This window comes from Nerophis ophidion, linkage group LG05 (assembly GCF_033978795.1).
Source record: "Nerophis ophidion isolate RoL-2023_Sa linkage group LG05, RoL_Noph_v1.0, whole genome shotgun sequence".
Taxonomy (NCBI): domain Eukaryota; kingdom Metazoa; phylum Chordata; class Actinopteri; order Syngnathiformes; family Syngnathidae; genus Nerophis; species Nerophis ophidion.
Genome location: NC_084615.1, coordinates 59,743,924 through 59,765,935, shown reverse-complemented (window position 1 = coordinate 59,765,935; position 22,012 = coordinate 59,743,924). Strand labels below are relative to the sequence as shown.

The 22,012-nt window shown below is 39.1% G+C and overlaps 1 protein-coding gene across 2 annotated transcripts in view; it reads left to right on the top strand.

The window, feature by feature from the left end:
- The window catches only part of il1rapl2 (interleukin 1 receptor accessory protein-like 2), a 761,422-nt gene that overhangs the window by 476,216 nt on the left and 263,194 nt on the right, over window positions 1-22,012 (top strand). For both annotated transcript variants that reach the window (XM_061901658.1, XM_061901657.1), the window contains exons 3-4: window positions 10,332-10,501; window positions 14,297-14,400. In XM_061901658.1, coding sequence (XP_061757642.1) covers window positions 10,332-10,501; window positions 14,297-14,400 — 274 coding nt within the window. The remainder of the gene's footprint in view (window positions 1-10,331; window positions 10,502-14,296; window positions 14,401-22,012) is intronic.

Sequence of the window (22,012 nt, the reverse complement as noted above, 5' to 3'; positions counted from 1 at the left end):
CGAGGGCGGGCTTAGCTCCTTGCAGACAGTCTGGTGGTGGGTCGGTGGCTCGGACAAGCAGCTGAAGTGACAGATTTTGTCTAAGTTGCTCTCCAATTGTTGTAGATAAAATGACCGTAGGGAATTTGTCAAAGTGACGTGTTTAAAAAGTGTATACATTTAAAAGGGAAATTGTTTGATGAAAGGCTTTAGGATATTTTGAGTGACACTTTGTGCTATTAGCCTATCTCTATGCGACCATCTGAGGGATGATAAGAGTTGGAATACATCATACAGTACTGTATATGAAGTATACTGCACTATATGTGTGATGACTGGAAACACCCCTTAAGCTCCTATCGGACTGGCTCAGAACACTTTAATAGCAGGTGTTTGATGACGGTTTATTTATTTTTTGTCCAATAATGAGTTTTCTGGAAGAATCATGAATGTTCGTTTGGCGGAAGCAGGGTGAATAAATTCTAGTGTATGGCAGCTTTAGACAGAGGGCAGATTGTGGTCAACTCCATTTATTCAGGTCTGACTCTTCTATGACAACAATTTGTGGGTGTGTTTGTGTGTGAGTTCAGGTTTAGTGATGCTGCTAAGGATTATGGGATGTGTGCAGAAAGGCCGCAGGCTGTGAATGGCTGTGTTACTGACAGGCATGAACAAAATCTGCTGTACCGAGCACAAAACAAAAACCCATTTATTTTCACTATCCCACAGGAAAAACATTGACTTTTCCAAGTGAAATGAGAGGATAAACTAAGTGCACTAAAGGTAGCAAATAGGGGATGGGAATTGGCAAGATTTTCCAGTTCCATTCTACTTTTTGCTTAACGATTTGGTTCTTTATTAGATCAGTAGGTTGTGAGTTCAAACCCCGGCCGAGTCATACCAAAGACTATATAAAAATGGGACTCATTGCCTCCCTGCTTGGCACTCAGCATCAAGGGTTGGAATTGGGGGTTAAATCACCAGAAATGATTCCCGGGCGTGGCACTGCTGCTGCCCACTGTTCCTCTCACTTCCCAGGGAATGATCAAGAGGATGGGTCAAATGCAGAGGACAAATTTCACCACACCCAGTGTGTGTGTGACAATCATTGGTACTTTGAGTTTAACTTCATTGGTTCTCTTATCGATTCTTATTAGGAAAAAAAAAGCCCAACAAAAAGATGGGTTAGCATCAATCTTGTAGACTTTGGAGGTAACATGACTTTACAAGGCCTACAGTGAAGTCTGAAAGGAGGACAGCACGTTGTTTTACAATTTTGGCTATCATTCACAATAATTATGTGACACAAACACACATACCTTTATTTTAAGATTCTAACGATGATTTAAAAAAAAAAAAATACTTGCAATTTGCGGCTATTGGTATTCACCGTTCAGCCTTCAAAGCCCTATAAAAAACGTAAAATTCCTTCATCAACTTTTTGTATATACACTGCAAATATTTATATAATGTAACTGACACAATCATAACAATATGTAATATGTTCAATATTTACCATATTTTGATAATTTTATGCATTTACCGGAACCTCTTTTTTCAGATTATTTTCCTTTTCCGTTTCCATAGTGCACTTCCAACTTTCGGCAACAGCTGTGTGTTTCCACTTCGGAAACAAGCGTGTGTGTGTTCTAATCCTGGCAGACTTGGTAACAGATAACAAAGACGACTATTTATGGACATATGAGAATTAACAACCTTATCTTTTTCTAACCTGAGTATACAGAGGATGAACTGCTGCTTATAGAAGCGAGCAAGAACACAGTGTAAAACTTTGGAGCTGAGAGAGTGAGGTCGGCATGACTTGGCAGTGTAAATATGGAACTTAGAGCCAAGCTATGCTGAAATAAATGGAGTGCTCACCCGAAAGTCAAATTCCCCGGCTAGCTGGACCAAACAGAAAACTGTCCATTGAGTGAGTCACTTGAATATTGATCATGGCACATGCAACATGTCATGCTTGTCTTTACAACTACATGTGTGTGTACAAACAAAACATGACATTTGGGCTAAGACTTTGCAGATAATGTAATATTATTGTTCATGTTTTTAAGTCAGTACAGATTAGTGTTTTATCGCATTATATTGTGCATTACAAACTCAAAAGCAATTCAGCTGCTGATGCAAAAGCTAGCTCACCTTTTACGGTAGTTAGCTTACAAGTAATGCCGAAGCATGCCGTTGCAAGACAATGTATTACTACGCTAGATAAACGCTTGTTCCGTGTCCGCTACTACTAAAACAATTGGTTATTATACAGGTCACAGAATTTAATTGTAAAAGTATTTGTTTACATTTTTTTATGTATTTTCAAAGGGATTAAGAGGCAGACTAAATTGCTCCATATATATATATATGTATATATATATAATATATATATATATATATATATATATATATATATATATATATATATATATATATATATATATATATATATATATATATATATATATATATATATATATTATTATAGATATATATATTATTATATATAACTCCTGCCCCAAGTGGAAGAGTTCAAGTACCTAGGAGTCTTGTTCACGAGTGAGGGAAGAGTGGATCGTGAGATCGACAGGCGGATCGGTGCGGCGTCTTCAGAAATGCGGACGTTGTACCGATCCGTTGTGGTGAAGAAGGAGCTGAGCCTGAAGGCAAAGCTCTCAATTTACCGGTCGATCTACGTTCCCATCCTCACCTATGGTCATGAGCTTTGGGTCATGACCGAAAGGATAAGATCAGGGTACAAGCGGCCGAAATGAGTTTCCTCCGCCGTGTGGCAGGGCTCTGCCTTAGAGATAGGGTGAGAAGCTCTGCCATCCGGGAGGGACTCAAAGTAAAGCCGCTGCTCCTTCACATCGAGAGGAGCCAGATGAGGTGGTTCAGGCATCTGGTCAGGATGCCACCCGAACGCCTCCCTCGGGAGGTGTTTAGGGCACGTCCAACCGGTAGGAGGCCACGGGGAAGACCCAGGACACGTTGGGAAGACTATGTCTCCCGGCTGGCCTGGGAACGCCTCGGGATCCCCCGGGAAGAGCTAGACGAAGTGGCTGGGGAGAGGGAAGTCTGGGTTTCCCTGCTTAGGCTGTTGCCCCCGCGACCCGACCTCGGATAAGCGGAAGATGATGATGATGATGATGATGATATAAATATGTATATGTATATAACAACCTTAAAACTGTTTTTGTTTGTTTTGTCTTGTTTTGTAAACGATAGGCAAAACTGCAAAAAAAATATTGCAGTTCCCCTTTAAGAGGCACATTCCCGCCATGATCATCAAAATCATTATATATAACAGCTTAAAATACTTCACTTGGCATGTAAATAGTTAATATCACATATTTTTTTCACATTTAAAGTTGATTTGCTGAGATTATTTGCATTATTTGGTACATGATTACATGATATTTAGTTTTTTTTAAATTTCAACTATTTAATGACTGAGTAAAAATCTGGTGGGAGGGAAACATGCAGCTTTTGTCTGACTACAATTGGAAATCTACCTACCAAAAAAAAGGAGTGGCTACTGTGCCAAATATGTGCAAGCTTTTGACCACAAACTATAGTCACAAACTGACATCACTATGCAGGTTGCATAATGGCATTCGTTTGAAAAATGGCAAGTGATTCTAAGGAATGTGCATGCTGCGAACCGATTCTCATCCCTACTATCAATACATTTTATGTCACTGCTTTAGAGTTTAAAATATTGTGAATATTTCAAATATGCAGGGTCCTCAGGGTCAGCGTGTGTCCCTATTTGCGATAGTAATACATCAACTAATGAAGCAAACATGATATTGGCTAGAATAGACTACTTTCCCAATTCCATGGTAGGTGTTTTGTCTTTAACATCCATCCTTCCATCCATTTTGAACAGCATGTCCCTTTCAGGGTCACTGGGGCCTCTTTCATTTGCATTCGGGCGGAAGGCGGTGTACAGCCTGGACAAGACACCATTTCATTGCAGGGCCAACACAGATGGGGAGACAACATTAATACTCACATTCACACACTAGGGCCGATTTAGTGTTGCTAATCAACCTATTCCCACGTGCATGTCTTTGGAAGTGGGAGGAAGCCGGAGTACCCGGAGGGAACCCACACAGTCACGGGGAGAGCATGCAAACTCCACACAGAAATATCCGAGCCCGGGATTGAACTCAGGATCTTCGTATTGTGACGCATTAACCCCTCCTCCACCGTGCTGCCAGAAACAGTTAATTTGCTTCCTGATACAAATGGTAAATCAATGTTTAGGTGAATATTAAACGCTTAAATAAACACTATGTCAGGGTAAGTCGCCAATCAAAACGAGTGAATAATAAAATACGATACATCAACAAGTGATGAGTATTTAATGTGTCCCCAAACGTGTAAATTTAACTTTAGCACTAGCGCTCAATTACATGTCGTGTTATTTGTCAGCGGAGCAGAACCGTTTGACATTCAGAACCATGGACAGCCACTGTCACACAGCCACAGCTGGTGCTTTTTAAAGCAGTACTTTACAATTTGACTGTGAAATAACAGCTTCTGAAATGTGTTAATGGTCCCCTGCCATGCAATAAGCAGAAAAGTAAAAAGTGTAATATTGATATTGGTATTGCAACTTCAGTTCATTTCCTTCAGTGGTGCACCCCACAGGATGTTTTTTCTAATATGTTGATAGGTCCAGCCTCCGTACTGATGCTACTCCTTAGAACTTTGTGTGGCGTATTTTCCTTTTTAAGACATGCTGTGATATGTTTGGTTTCTGACATCCACATCATTTATTTCAAAGCTGTTTTTCGTTTATAAACAACACATACTGCTGTTGTATAATGTATGGTATCCTGTTCATCCGTTTTTTATGTATATATGGAGGTTGACGGTTGGGTAAATGTGTCTATCTTTGTTTGTGGTTTGCGGAAACTATGCCATTGTTTCCAAAATCGATGAGATTATCTTGGTTGCATTTTGAGAGAAAATCCATTTGCAGGGGATAATATTTGCTCATGGCGAAACCCCGCCCACACAATCAAACACAGCTGTGCTCCAGCATGTACACTGACACATAACCATGATGGAGACACATTTAACACCCACACATGCAAAGTCACACATGCAAAAGCAAATGAGAAAGCACTGGTGAATTAACCATTGGATTCAACTTTGGTAGAATGGCCAGCAGATGTGTATGGCCTTAAGCTCCATGCTCTCTGAGTGTGTTTCTTTAGTGATTGTGATGTGAGGAGTGTATGTGTGTGTGTTTATTGTTTATGTGAGTCATGGGATGTTATACAAATGAATGACTTAAGCCCAAGGAGCCAAATGTGTATCTCAGTTTCTCGCATTGGTCAAATCTTGTCAGCTCAACATTTCTGAATGGCCAACTTTGGCTGGCCTCTATTCCTCCATTTTCATTTTTTCAATAAAATTTTCAAAAACACATTATAACCGGGCAGCACGGTGGAAGAGGGGTTAGTGCATCTGCCTCACAAAACGAAGGTCCTGAGTAGTCCTGGGTTCAATCCCGGGCTCGGGATCTTTCTGTGTGGAGTTTGCATGTTCTCCCCGTGACTGCGTGGGTTCCCTCCGGGTACTCCGGCTTCCTCCCACTTCCAAAGACATGCACCTGGGGATAGGTTGATTGGCAAGACTAAATTGGCCCTAGTGTGTGAATGTGAGTGTGAATGTTGTCTGTCTATCTGTGTTGGCCCTGTGATGAGGTGGCGACTTGTACCCGAATGCAGCTAAGATAGGCTCCGGCACCCCTCGTGACCCTGTAAGGCTCAAGTGGTAGAAAATATATAGATGGATTGACCTTAAGTTTGCACAAACAAGTAGATTGTTTACATTAATTTTAAGAAGGTTGGGTATAGTTGGGACAATTCCAATGGCCCCTGACTGGCAGGTGTTGAGTTTTATTTTTATAACATCTTGACAGAAGTTAAAGTGGGTTATTTTGCACAGGTACTAAATAAAAAAAAAACACTGAAACTGAGAAACTAACCGATGGGATTATCTGTTTAGACTTAGACTTAGACTTAGACTCCCTTTTTATCATCATTAAAATTGTAACTTCACAGTACAGATAAGAACAAAATGTTGTTGCATTAGCGCATGGTAGTGCAGGGTAAAAAAACAATAAGGTGCAGAAATAAATACATAGATTACTGTTCAGATAAATATATTGCACTTTTGCATATGCTTCCATGTTCATGGATGTATGTTATATTGTCTTTATATTCCAGCGAGTTAATCCATTTTTGGTGAGAATTGAGGGGATTATTTTAATGCGTTCAAGAGTCTTACGGCCTGAGGGAAGAAGCTGTTACAGAACCTGGAGGTTCTGCTACGGAGGCTGTGGAACCTTTTTCTAGAATCATTTACCTATTTCTAGAGTCTAAAGTTTGGCCACTTATATCACCAGAATAATACACAAGCAATGGGACCCCTTTTTCCATGCATTGTTTTAACGTTGAAACCGAATCTTGCAAAAGTGGGGTTTATGGAAAACAAGGTAACCCTGCATCCAGTGAATATCAAGTTGGTTGACTGTGTGATGCATCATCCAAACCACTTTTAGCAGTTTAGAACATATTCACTGAGCTGAAATTAAAGTTGTACCATCATGTTTTGGAAATTTTGAATGCTGTCACTGAAGGTTCGGGGTTGGTTAAATAGACCTCTATCTTTTTCCTCCCGAAATATGAGAAATTGCTGGAGAAGGAAGCATGAATGGGACACTAACTGGCATGCACGAACACAAACAGAAGAATCATTAGACAACAACTGAACCCAGACAGATCTCAACAGAGCCAGAGTAAATACATCGTTGGGTATAACACACACAGGGCGGGTGCACACCCGACACAGAAGGTCTGGATGAGGCTTCTGAGATATTGCTACAGGTGTGGATTTGAGCATGAGAATTGATTGCCAAGACAAAAGAGGGGTGACTAAATAGCTCAGGTTATTTACTTTGAAAAAGTATTCAACAATTGTAAAATACATACAAACACAGAATATAAGCTGGGAACCCAATCTAAATTTGGACAGTTTTCTGTTATTTGTAAATAAGCAAAACATTTACTTTTACGGGCTTCACGGTGGCAGAGGGGTTAGTCCGTCTGCCTCACAATACGAAGGTCCTGCAGTCCTGGGTTCAAATCCAGGCTCGGGATCTTTCTGTGTGGAGTTTGCATGTCCTCCCCGTGAATGCGTGGGTTCCCTCCGGGTACTCCGGCTTCCTCCCACTTCCAAAGACATGCACCTGGGGATAGGTTGATTGGCAACACTAAATTGGCCCTAGTTTGTGAATGTGAGTGTGAATGTTGTCTGTCTATCTGTGTTGGCCCTGCGATGAGGTGGCGACTTGTCCAGGGTGTACCCCGCCTTCCGCCCAATTGTAGCTGAGATAGGCGCCAGCGCCCCCCGCAACCCCAAAAGGGAATAAGGGGTAGAAAATGGATTTACTTTTACTGCAGTGTTCATTGTGAAGGATTCCAAGATTGAATGACTGCCATTAAACAATCTTTGCATAGCGATATTCTAAATCTCCCCTGACTTAATGTTTATTGCAAAAGCTATATATTTATGTACGTGGTATTACACATCCCGCACAATCTAGAAAAAATTAAGTCTTTAAATTGTTGGTTGTATCTTGATTGCAAAGATGCGCTGATGTTCCTTTTTTAACAATACAACAATATTTCATGTCAATGTTTCACAATTAAAAAAAAACTATAATGCTATTGAAAAAAAATGTTAGACAAAACCGTGTGAATGTTACTCACTCTGCCTTACCAATTAATTAAATGGTTAGGCTCAGCCCCCCGCGACCTGAGAGTTACACGCGATAGAAAATGGATGGATGGATTGGATTAAAAATTTATAAATTAAATACAAAAAAAATATTTCTTTGTGTCATGGTCATCCTTCTTTAAAGATGTAATGATTTATTTTCATCTAAGCTGACTGCAGACTTAAACCCTGATCCAAAAGGCTGACATTTGGTGATTCATCAATCATCGGACATTTGTAAAGAATAAAGACAGCTGCTTTGCATTGTGTCTCTTGTGGCTGTGGTCAATAAACAAAACAGAGGAAGACAATACGCATATGAAGCTGATGAGGTATTTCTGGGGTGTATGGCAGGTCAGAAAGCTTTATCTCTTCAGGACAGTACTGTTTTATTTTAAGGCCTCACAGAAAGTGCCTCAGGCACTTAAAACAGGGAGCATGTATCTTAGCCTGAGACTAAGGAGAAAGAATAAGTCAAAAGAAAATATTATATGGAAGAGAATGAATGTAAAAGCAACTTGTTTGTGGTTCATCCCAGGTACCTAAAACTCACTCGAACATTGCTGATATATTTTGCCTCCATCACCTCTTATACCTTTCATTGAATATGTAATGTCACATCTTCTGTCCTTTTCTCTTTTTTCAAATGTGTTTCCTTATAAAGACAACTATTTCATAACAAATAATGGTAAAACTTTATTGTGGGGAACACATTCACCATTGTGAATGTGAAGTGAATTATATTTATATAGCGCTTTTCTCTAGTGACTCAAAGCGCTTTACATAGTGAAATGCAATATCGAAGTTACATTTAAACCAGTGTGGGTGGCACTGGGAGCAGGTGGGTAAAGTGCCTTGCCCAATGACACAACGGCAGTGACTAGGATGACGCAAGCGGGAATCGAACCTGCAACCTTCAAATTGCTGGCACGGCCACTCTACCAACCGAGCTATGCCGCCCCATTAATTTGTTGCTTATTAAAGTAACAAAAACTTAATTTTGAGTTATTTGGACAGTAGGGGGACATTTAAGGGTTAGGGTTCGGGTTACCAAAAAGCAATAATTCTGAGGTTATTTAGGAAAGACTCTTAGTTAATGTCTTACCTGTTGTGTAATAAGGCAATGCAGAATAAGACATTAATAAGTACTTAATAATGACTAATCAAGAGCCAATATGTTACTAATTTGCATGTTGATAAGCAACTAATTAATGGTGAATATGTGTTCCCCATACTAAAGTGTTTCCATGAATCATACTTGCCAACCCACCCGGATTTTCTGGAAGACTCCCGAAATTCAGCGCCTCTCCCAAAAACCTCCCGGGACAAATTTGCTCCCGAAAATCTTCCAAGATTCAGGCGGAGCTGGAGGCCACGCCCCCTCTAGCTCCATGCGGACCTGAGTGAGGACAGCCTGTTTTCACATCCGCTTTCCCACAATATAAACAGCGTGTCTGCCCAATGACATTATATAACTGTAGAATGATCGAGGGCGAGTTCTTGGTTTTTTATGTGGGTTTATTGTTGGGCAGTTTCATTAACGTCCTCCCAGCGCGGTAACAACACACAACAACAGCAGTCACGTTTTTGTCAATCGTAAAGTAGTCCTTCTGCCGTAAACAGCAATGTTGTGACACTCTTAAACAGGACAACACTGCCATCTACTGTACATGCACCACGACACGTCCAGGCAACTTCAACCCTTTACTAATAATATCCACCTCCATTCACATCCCATTTCCCCGGATTGTAAATAGCCTAATGTAAATAATCGAATGTATTTCTAATGTATATACTTGTTCTTATAATATCTGAACTCACTATGTTCTCTGCTCGCTGTACATATCCTACTAAGTAAGACCTACACTTTTTCAATGTCCATTTCTCTGTTGATGCAATTGTTGATGACTGAAGTACTGATATCAACCAAAACTCCTCATCCCACCCCCCGGATTGTAAATAATGTAAATAATTGATATTATAATATGATGATTAACTTGTGTGATGACTGTATTATGCTGATAGTATATATTTGTACCATGAAATGATTAACGTGGACCCCGACTTAAACAAGTTGAAAAACATATTTGGGTGTTACCATTTAGTGGTCAATTGTACAAAATATGTACTGTGCAATCTACTAATAAAAGTTTCAATCAATCAATCAATCATGCATATGTGACTATAACATCTACAGCTTTTAGAGAGTGCAATGCACAACTGCGCACACAACACAAATATACTCCTCTCCTCTTAACCACGCCCCAAACCACGCCCCCCACCTCCCACCTCCCGAAATCGGAGGTCTCAAGGTTGCAAGTATGCCATGAATTGATTAATGTGGACCCTGACTTAAACAAGTTGAAAAACATATTCTGGTGTTACCATTTAGTGGTCAATTGTACAGAAGATGTACTGTACTGTGCAATCTACTAATAAAGGGTTTCAATCAATCAATCAACCCAAATTATTTTTAACAGTTTAATGGAGATTTTGTACGTGACTGCAATATCAATTCATGTGGTATTCTTTATTTCCTTCATCAGTTGATGGGTGTATCGACTGGTCAGTGGATCTGAAGGAGTACCACGTTCTGGCTGGTGAGCCAGCACGAGTGAAATGTGCCTTGTTCTACAGCTACATCCGCACCAACTACACCATGGCCACCAATGCCAAACTTCGTCTCATCTGGTACAAGAACAAAGGAGATGCAGAGGTAAAAAAACAACACAAAAAAAGTCAAAAGTTTGTTGGCTTATTATTTTTCCAGAGGCAAAATGAGGTAACAGGCATTGTGCAGTAGGTATGGCGTTCATAGAATACACATTCGTCAAATAAATGAATGAAAAATATTGTCTTCTTTATAAAAATCTGCATGGAATTAAAAAAAACCTGATTCCATTCTTAGCTTAAGGAATGTGAAATGCTTACAAAATGAATGAACCTGTTCAATAACCTCATACATCTCTGAAAGTTGCCTCCCCCTAGCTACAGTGCCTATGATCTCTTACACTGTGATATTACATACACTATACTGTGGTATACTGTACACGTAAACACCAGGAATATAATGGGGTCTCTCTTTCAAATTGCTGTTTTTTTAATGAATGTATTAATCAATCCAACAAAAAAATACATAATAATGCAATCAAATTCCAAAACCAAACCCGACCCAGCAACATTCAGAATAGCAATAAACAGAGCAATTGAGGACACACAAACATGACACCGTACAATCTAAAAGCAGTGAATCAAACATGAATATTATCAATATTAGTAACAATTTCAAAATAGCAGTGATTAAAAGTCCCTCATTGATATTATCATTAAAAACAAACCAAAAAACTATTTAAAAAATGAACAATGCATCGCATCTCATAAGCTTGATAACACACTATTTTTTTACACAAAGATATAGTAAATTGCTGGTTATAACTCTAAAAATATACTAAAATGTGTATCTATTTTCAACTCCAAAACTGATAATGCACACTGATGACTCATTTGAGTGTGAAACGCTAATTGTCGCAAACAATTTATCCGGTAATACTCATAATGCCTACGATGTGTGGCCTTGTCAACTGCCACAATTGAGGTAAATCCAAACAACTCAATACCGGTACTCAAATGTCCCGCGGTACTTATGAATTGAAAACGGTAATGTACTGCCTTAGAAAATTATCGGTATTTTTTCTATCCGCATCCTTCCGTGTAGTGGTGACGTTGCTGAGCCGAGGAGCATGTTGACTGTGTCAGTGCGCACACACTCACAAAGTACACAAGCAGAAATAGCATGCAGAGGAAAAATGGCAAATAGAGGAAATTCTACTGGTTAACAAAGAGGGTGATGAAGCACAATATGGAGATGTTAGGGTGCAAGAGGTGCTTCAAAACATGCCTCGCCAATGGTGGCATGAATAAAGTATTACAATATGTGCTTCAAAGTTAGATAAACATTGTGATAACAATAATCGAGACCTGCACAATAAGTTTAAAAGTCATGTAGTTAATTATCTTCCCCGCTCTGCACATATCGTAGACGTGCACACAACTGTTTGGTTTCATGCCAAATATTAGCGGAGTCCAAACCACCCATGGAGCGCAAACTAATGCAAGTGAAATGATTGACTTTTGTAAAAAAAAAAAATAATAATAAAAATGCTGCAGTGTGTGTTTTACCTGCTACATGTCTTATATGTGTACTTGTATACATAGTTTTGTTTTACTAATATTTTATTTGTCTTAAAGCACAGACCAATAGTGGCAATCATAATCATGAAGCATTTAAAACAGTGTCGGTAAAGGTTTTTTTTTTATATTGTAATATATTGTATATAATATGTATAATTGTAATTGTTCTTTCAGTGCAACAATAAAAGCCCAGTGAGTCTAATGCCTTATACAAACGTAATTTAAATCTTCTAAAATGGTTATTTTGAGTGCAATAAGAATAAAATGTTTAATGTATCAAAAGATATCCTGTAAAAATGAAGCCAAAAAATGTTTTTTATGATCCAATTTATTTTGGAAAGTATTGAAAGGTATCAAAATACATGTTGGCACTGGTAGCAAAATATCGGTTTTGGAACAACTCTAGATACAAAGCACAGTGATTCAACAGAAGATTGTATCTTAAACAAAGAAATAAAAACACCTCCCCTGTCACAGCTGAAATAATATCGAATATCCAGAAAATAAATAAGTTAACTTGTTTTTGGCCTGCAGGAGATTTGAATTATGCCACTTCCTGTGGACCATGTGACTTGTGGAATATTTCACATTTTTCAGAGGTGTTAACATATAACAGTACTGAGTTTACCAGAGAAACTACTAAAGTGCAAATTTCAACCACAATTTGTATATAGATTTTTAAGAAAATTAAGTTAAGGTAATAACACAAATATGTATAAAAGATATAACTTCTGAGGGATTCAGTATAATTGATGGTATAGTATAATTCAGTAGTTCTGAATTTATTTTCACCAAATACTACCTCGGAAAAAACTTGAGTTTCCAACCATAATGACCAACATTAAAATACAGGAGTGTAGTTGGTCCAAGTATTTATTAAAAACAAGACAGAGGTTTTATTTTACAAGTAATCACGATGTTTTGGCCACTGTCGCATTACACACATTTTGAACAGTAACACTGAGTATTTTGTTAAGTGATTATTTAGGGTACCACTAAAGGGATCTGCGTAACACATTTTAAAAATCACTGGTCGAATTTGAAGATGAAGGGATGGACAGCAAATTGTATTTTTCCAGTGTCCGATTTAGTTTAAATTAATTGTGTCAGGTTGGGGGGGTTGCAGGTTGCTGCGGGCTCGTTCTCCCAGGAAAGCAGACAGACTACTCAAAAAATGGCGTTCAGTTAAAAACATGATTTAATTTTAACTAAAAAAAGGTACAAACAAAAAGCACTCGCTGCGGAGGCATAACTTGGGAAAAGAGACAAAACTAACACTTTAACAAACTATGAACATAATGCAAATAACACTATGGCTGGACAAGAGTAGCAAGGACTTTGGCATGAAAAAAACTGGCATGGACAAAGCATGAAAAGAAACACAATGACGCCAGGACGACCAACATAAAATGACAAGCTTGAATAGAGATGTGGTGATTGAAAGCAGGTGTGAGACATGACAGGTGAACTGATTGGTCGTCATGGTGACAAAACAGAGTGAGAAAAAAAAGGAACTTAAAGAGTCCAAAGGTCAGACAGCACGTGGTATTCCTAAGCCGTCTCCCATCCAACTACTAACCAGGCCAGCCACTGCTTAGCTTCAAGAACCAACAAGATCGGGGATGCTCAGGGCAGCACGGTCACACAAAATCATAATCAGACATGACAAATTGTTTGAAACGTATTCATTAGGACTGTGCTTATCAATCTGCCACAATCAGTATCGGCCTATTTGCGGTCGGGAAAGAGAATATGTAACTATTGTGCATTTTGTGTTAATATTGTTAAACTGTCAATAGTATTAATAGATATTGTAAATAAAAAAAATACAGTTGATATCTGTGATTAGTATCAGTATTGGTATCAGCCGATCTCACTCATGGATGATCAGAATCAGCAGCATAAAACCCATATCGGAACACCCACAGTATTTATTAAATGTGCAATTAGAACACTGGTTTAGACACATTGTTTGGTAAAAAACAATCATGTTAGTGTGCATTCATGCATTTTATGTAAAGTGTAGCTAGTTTGGTTTTTGTTTTTCCCTCCTTATTTATGGTCATTATTATAGTATTTTTTTTTTCATATTTGCTCTTTTTTAATTCAAATTATTCCAGATTGCTCTGGTCTGTTTTTAGTTTTCAGGTATTTATTCTGTTAAGACCAAAAATTCCTTAATTTTTTCTTAATACATACTTTCATGTTTAAAATATCAAATGACCAACGCTCCGATGAATTTTTCTTACGTAGCAGTTTAATGAAGATAAATGTATTTCAGCAAGTCATATTCATTCTGCATTTATTCTGCACCTTCCAGGAGCCCATTATCTTCTCAGGCCATAGGCTGAGTAAAGAAGATGACTCAATCTGGTTCAGGTCTGCAGAAATGGAAGATAATGGCTTCTACACCTGCGTACTAAGGTAAAGTGGAGACACCTACCTATAATAGTGTGTGAAACATCACGCTCACATCTCAAACGAGGCATTGTTGAGATCACTTCTTTGTAGGTACAGTGCATCCGGAAAGTACTCACAGGGCTTTACTTTTTCCACATTTTGTCATGTTACATCCTTATTCCAAAATGGAATAACGTTATTTTAGTCCTCAAAATTCTACAGACCACACCCCATAATGACAATGTGAAAAGTTTTTTTTTGAACATTGAAAATGTATTCAAAATGTACATAAGTATTCAGACCCTTTGCTCAATACTTTGTTGTTAGACCTTTGGCAGCAATTTCAGTCTCAATTATTTTTTAATATTATACCACACGCTTGGCACACCTACTGTATCTTTGGCCAGTTTCACCCATTCCTCTTTGGAGCACCTCTCAAACTCCATCAGGTTGAATGAGAAGCGTTGGTTTATATTCAGGATGTCTCTTTACATTGCTGAAGTCTTGAACATTGCTGAAGTCATCTTAGACTATTCAGTGAGGTGACCAAGAACCCAAAGGTCACTCCGTCAGAACTACAGCATTCCTCTGTGGAGAGAGGAGAAAGTTCCAGTGGGACAACTATCTCTGCAGCAATCCACCAATCAGGCCCGGTTGGTAGGGTGGCCAGACGTCAGCCATTTGTTAGGTAAAACTCGACAAAGAATGTGGCATTTTCTTCAAAAAGACTGTAATTTCTGCCAAAGGTGCATCAACAAAATATAAGGCTATGAATACTTTTGTACATGTATTTTTTTAAGTTTATTATTTTTAATACATTTTCCAAAATTAAAGACCAGAAATCACATCGTCATTATGGGGTATTTCTGTAGAATTCTAAGAACAAAAAAATAAATGTATTCCATTTTGGAATAAGGCTGCAACATAACGACTTGTGAAAAAAGTGAAGCGCTGTGATTACTTTCTGGATGCACCGTAAAGAAGTAGGTCTATGAAGATCCATAACATGTTTATTTTTATATTTTCCTTAACCGTAGTGATTTAGCCGCCCTCATTGTATGTTTGCAGGTGTACTGGGGCCTGATCTATTTAAGATGTGCATGTATTAAAACACATGCAAAGTGTGTGATTAATCAAGATTAAAACTGTTGTGGGGCAGTTACTAGATATGTCTACTATTCAGCAATATTATTTTATGATTGTATAGCTACTGAAGTACTTATTAAGGTAAATCAAATGGATAAGTTTTAGTGTCTGGGATTTTTTTTAATGAAGTTTGTTTTATATATGGAAAAAAAACTTTTTGCGATATGAATTTTCTTGCATGTTGAACATTGCAGCACACGCTTGCAGTTAGTGCCGGCCAGCGTCTCCCATGAGTGTATCTCCAGGGTGCAAAAAAAAAAGGGGGTTCCATTGTAGATGCACCACAGGACTGTGTCTAAAATGGCCATAAAAAGTGGTACATTGTTGTCTGCTGAATGTTTCAAACATAGCAAAACAAAAAAGGTAGGCGCTTGATAATGTGGATGTGCAGGAAATGAGTATACATGGTGAAAGCTGCATAGTACATGCCAAAAAAACTCGTTTACATTGGACTGTCTGCACCAGTTATTAATTGTGAATCATATGCAACAATGTACAGTACACCCAATGTTATAGTTTGCACACTTTGTTGATGTTGGATTGAAGTATTTTAGGTTATTTGTGTTTCAATCAGCTTTTTAATTTTGAAATATTATGCTTGTCAGGATGTAATCAAACCTATTTGCTCGACAACAACATTGGAATTAGGTACGTCTTGGATTGTCATCAAAATCAATTGGATTTGGAAAACATTTTTTACACTATAATACCAGATTTTTCCAATAATTTGAATATGGTCAAATTACTCGATACTTTCATATTTTGTATAAATATCTGCATTGTTTTTTTTCATTTATTTTGCTTATTTGTGATGGGTTGCAAATGAAAGGTACAAACTACCTTTTATAACAAAACATTTGGAGTGTACAGGGAATAGCATTGAAATAATATCTAAACATTAGTTGACATCCTTTTGAACAACTGCCCTTCTCAAAGGCCACCACGGTCAAACGCATTACAATACATGCTCACACATCCTCCTCAACGTGGCAGCTCGTTAACTATGGCGTGTGTTACTAGCTCAAAATTACACGTTTTAAAACTGAAAACATAAGAATACATGTTTCTCCAGTATTAGTGGTTTATATGAAGGAAGGTGTTCAGTGTATAATGCTTGCCGCATGTTTAAAGTTATCTTCCTCTCGGCAGCCCAGAGAGCATTTTTAAGATGTCTGCGGGCAATGGCAGTGGATTTTATTGTACTGGCATGTTTTTATCAGAACTGGACTACATGTCTTTACAATATAAGACATAAAGAAAACTGTAAATATATTTACTCTTCTTCAAACGGGCTCCCTGTTTGTTTCTGGATATAGTTTGCTCTTTAAGCTGTAAACATACTTGTTAATCTGATTAACTGCTAATAGACTCCATAGAGAGGTTCTGTTCACCAAGTGCCCTTTGAAATGAACATCTCTCTCATTTGTTTTAAATAATTGGTTATTACCGGAACACAGTTTTCCTGTTTAGGCAACTCTTCTATTACTTGTTACTACCACAAAGGTAAGAAAACCAGGCTTGCTTAATTGATTTAAAGCCATTGCAAACAGAGGTGTCAAAGTCATTTTACTGTTATGTGTGGCTTCTAACAGTGAATACTATTATCAAACATTTTAATGCCATTTTTTAGTAGATTTTTTTAAAAACTAAAATGTAAAAAAATATGGTAAGTAGCATTAATTTCACCTCAAATGTTAGTGTGTATTAAAGTAAATGGAAAAACATGACTTTTTTTTTATTGCAAAAAAATAGGCGACTCAGTTGCCAGAATTTTACTGGAACACTTACTAATGTTTTTGTTTTTACTGTAAATAAACAAAATGCAATTTTACAGTAAAATGTTGGCACCTGAGTTGCCATTTTTTTGTTGTTGTTTTTTACAGCAAATAAAAAAATATATAATTTTTTCGTTCTATGACTGTAAAGGCCAAAATGGCACCACAGTTTATTACAGTAAAAACAAAACAAAATTCCAGTTTTTTTAATTTAGAGGAAAATGATGTAAAAAAAAACTGAGTAAATTGCACAATTTGATGGATATCCTGCTTTGGAATAATTAGTATTAGTATTTAAAAAATGGTTTGAATGTTTGAAAATATATTTTGGCATAATTACACAGTATTTAGGGCTTCACGGTGGCAGAGGGGTTAGTGCGTCTGCCTCACAATACGAAGGTCCTGCAGTCCTGGGTTCAAATCCAGGCTCGGGATCTTTCCGTGTGGAGTTTGCATGTTCTCCCCGTGAATGCGTGGGTTCCCTCCGGGTACTCCGGCTTCCTCCCACTTCCAAAGACATGCACCTGGGGATAGGTTGATTGGCAACACTAAATTGGCCCTAGTGTGTGAATGTGAGTGTGAATGTTGTCTGTCTATCTGTGTTGGCCCTGCGATGAGGTGGCGACTTGTCCAGGGTGTACCCCGCCTTCCGCCCGATTGTAGCTGAGGTAGGCGCCAGCGCCCCCCGCGACCCCAAAAAGGGAATAAGCGGTAGAAAATGGATGGGATGGATACACAGTATTTAAGTTAACATAAATTGTGTATACATGGAGTACATATAGTTTGTTTTCTCCCACAATAGAAATAAATAATACATTCAGTAAGAAAAGTTAGAGTACTTTATTGATACATATTATTTCTAGGCTTTCGAGGGCCAAATAAAATGAAGTGGCGGGCCGTACCCGGCCTCTGCGCCTTGAGTTTCACACCTGTGTCTCAGAACATATTTTGGGAAGTGTTGGGGTTTTTTTGTTAGTTTTTTTTTACGGGCAACACTGAACATCTTTCTATGTCCCAAAAACGTAAATGTTAGGCTAAAGCAGTCTCTATCAAATAGTGAGGCAGGCCCCCCTGGGAGGGTGCATTGTGATGCCGGGGTGGGGTGGGGGGTGAGGCGGCGGGGGTGCACGGTGTGTGACCTTGGGGAACATGCTTTTTTTTTTTTTTTTTTTTTTTTTTTTTGCCATACCAGAATATGACAAAGCGTATGTAGCACTAGGCTTCACTGTAACCACAGTGGGAGACCAGGAAAGATAAGTTTCAGTTCACCCGTGACCCTAATGAGGACACGAGGTAGGAATATTGAATAGATGGACGTACTGCTGCGTCCTCCCATGTCCCAAAAACACATAAACATATTATAATATTAATTTAGATCATGATGTGTATTTCCTGGTAAGTCCTGAGTTCAATCCCGGGCTCGGGATCTTTCTGTGTGGAGTTTGCATGTTCTCCCCTTGACTGCGTGAGCTTCCTCCGGGTACTCCGGCTTCCTCCCACTTCCAAAGACATGCACCTGGGGATAGGTTGATTGGCAACACTAAATTGGCCCGAGTGTGTGAATGTGAGTGTGAATGTTGTCTGTCTATCTGTGTTGGCTCTGTGATGAGGTGGCAACTTGTCCAAGGTGTACGCCGCCTTCCGCCCGATTGTAGCTGTCAGGCTTGCCACTGACAGTTTGTTTGTGTATTAATTTCTCCTCTGTGTGTTTAGTATTTCCTGTCCTTAGTTCCTGTCAGCACTCATATTTTGGTTCAGCTTCCTGTTTGTCTCCCTGAGTGCTTTGTTTCCCCTAAGCTGCGGCTGATTGGCACCTGGCCACACCTGGGTTAATCAGCCCGCTCCTATTTGAACCTGTTTTTTCCTCCAGTCGAGTGCTGGATTATTGTCTTGTCGATGTCGCTCTTGTCGTTGCTACCAGTCGTATCATGTCGTATCTTTCTAGCGTTGCGGTAAGCTATATTTGATAGTGGTTTGTAACTTATTGGTTTTTGTTCCCCGCTCCCATGTTTGTTTTGTACTACACGTTACGACTTCTGTTTTCCTGCTTGCTACATGCTAAGCTCCTTTATTTTGTTATCCGCCCACGTACGCGTCTTTTGGTTTTACCCTTTTGTTAGTTTTTGTCTTAGTATTTAAATTAAATCATGTATTCTTACTCCATGCCTGCCTCCATCTCTGCATCTTGGGGTTCGTCACAAACAAACTTTGGACAGTAGCTGAGATAGGCTCCAGCGACCCCAAATGGAATACGCAATAAAAAATGGATGGATGGATGGAGGATGTGTATTTAGAATAATGGTGTGTATAATAACTGGAAATTGTGTGATATCCTATATTATCCTATATTCCTAGATAAACTAAGGATCACTAGAGGGAGCCTTTTTGACAACTCACATCAAACCTGTACTTCACTTTGGTGAAGTAGCCTTTTTTGCATTGCACCCTAAATCACCATCCTCCCTCTCCATCCGATCCTTTTTAGCTTCCTCCTCTGCACAACCTACTCTCCTCCTCCCTACTCCCTTTTTCTTCCACACCTAATCTGCTTTGCCTTCATCTCACCAGCTGCCTCCATCGCCCCATCTTCTGCACATCGAGCTCCCTTTTCATCCACTGCATCTTGCCTCCTGGTTCATCTCCCTCCCAGTATATCTTTGGCCGAATATTCACGCCTGCACCCACTTCTCTTTTACACCATCATCATACTCCCCCTCGCTTACCCCCACCATCCGTGTTCTCCACCCACCTCCTATTCCTGCCAGAGCCTGACACCTATCCTCCTTAATAAGCCCTCTCTCTCTCTGTCTGCCGCTCGCCCTCTCTCTCAGCATGACAACCTAATTAGGGTTTGGTGTCTGTCATTGTCTCAGGGTCTGTTATTAACACTCTTACTCGCACACACACATACACACACACCAACCTACAGTACCATCGTTTTTTATATATTATGAGAACACAGACTACTGCCATACATGGTTACAGGTTATTTTCTCTTCAATCAATAAATTACCTTGAATTTGCTCTTTTTTTCGTATGTATGTAAAACGTGCCGTGTTTCACTTCAAAATAACTTATCGGCTCAATCGAAATAAGAGAATACTGGCATGATTAATCAGTTTAATTACATTTTTCATTTCAACTCTGCCTATCTGAACACTCTGTTCTTGTTATTTTTTTTGTCCTGTTCCTTGGTTGGTTAATTAATGCACTGACAATCAGTAATAGACACACACATGCATGCAAAAACACACACACACACACACACACACACACACACACACACACACAAAGTACTTAACTGCTTTTTAAAAATCATCAATTTACATCCAAAATGCCTGAGCTAAAGAAGAAATAAGAAAATGCTTACACAAATATATGAATTAAAAAACCCATCCATCCATTTTATACCCCTTGTCCATTTTGTGTTCGCGGGGGGTGCTGGAGCTTATCTCAGCTGCATTCGGGCGGAAGGCGAGCTACACCCTGGACAAGTCGCCACCTCATCACATATGAATTAAAACATTTACTTAAAATTTATGTTGCAACGATCCCATTGAAGAGCCAGCTCTATTATGCAAAACCTACTTTTTTATCAACTGGTACCTGTTTTTCTGTATTTGGGATCTTCAGGTGCATGTCTTTCAAAGACATGTACCTGGGGATAGGTTGATTGGCAACACTAAAATTGGTCTCAGTGTGTGAATGTGAGTGTGAATGTTGTCTGTCTATCTGTGTTGGCCCTGCGATGAGGTGGCGACTTGTCCAGGGTGTACCCCGCCTTCCGCCCGATTGTAGCTGAGATAGGCGCCAGTCCCCCCCCGTGACCCCGAAAGGGAATAAGCGGTAGAAAATGGATGGGATGGATGGGATCTGCATAAGTCTCAACAATTTGAAATCAAACAATGGAGTCATTGCGGAGATAATTATAAACCAACCGTTCCTTCCTTCAAACCTTCCCCAAACAAGCCATTTGGAATTAGGCCCATTTGTTACATTTTTCCCATCGGTGACCTCAGCGGATATCTCCAGATATGGTAAAGTTTTACCCTAAGTGCCTTGCGCGAAACCACCATTTTAGTCTGATGTTGCAGTCAATAAGTTCCTACTTTTTCTCTATCCTCTAGTTGTGGGGCAGACCTGGGTCGTACATGCACATGCATCCTCCGCTGATACCATTTCTACCATAAAGTAGTCAGTAGACTTGATATGGAAGCGCTAAAAACAACAACATGGCTAACGGGGATAAGATGCAGTCAAAGTCCAGTCACGTAAATAACACAAAATGATGCATCCTGAAGAGATGGTCAGAAAACAGCTCGAAGATGGTCTGTAAAACATAATCAATGCAAAATGTTGACCAAACAGCCACCATTAGATGTTATGTAGACCACAACAAATGTTTTACATGTAGAAAAAAATCATATGAACCCATTTAGGGGTCATATTATGCAAAACCATCTTACCTGTTGGCACCTTTTTTTTTGTATTAGGCATCCCCATAACTCCCTGTGGAGGTATTGCTCCTCCGGGTCCTGTGGACCGCCAATGACGGACATGAGAGCCGTGTTCATCTTTGTGAACAATGGTTTATTTTTCCATAATGTTTGCTTTTCACCCATGTTAAAGTTTCTTGCTCGTTCTCCACCGTCAACAACCTCCTTCTCTTTCCCGACTGCTGCCCTTAACAGAGCGACAGGTGATCAGACTAACAC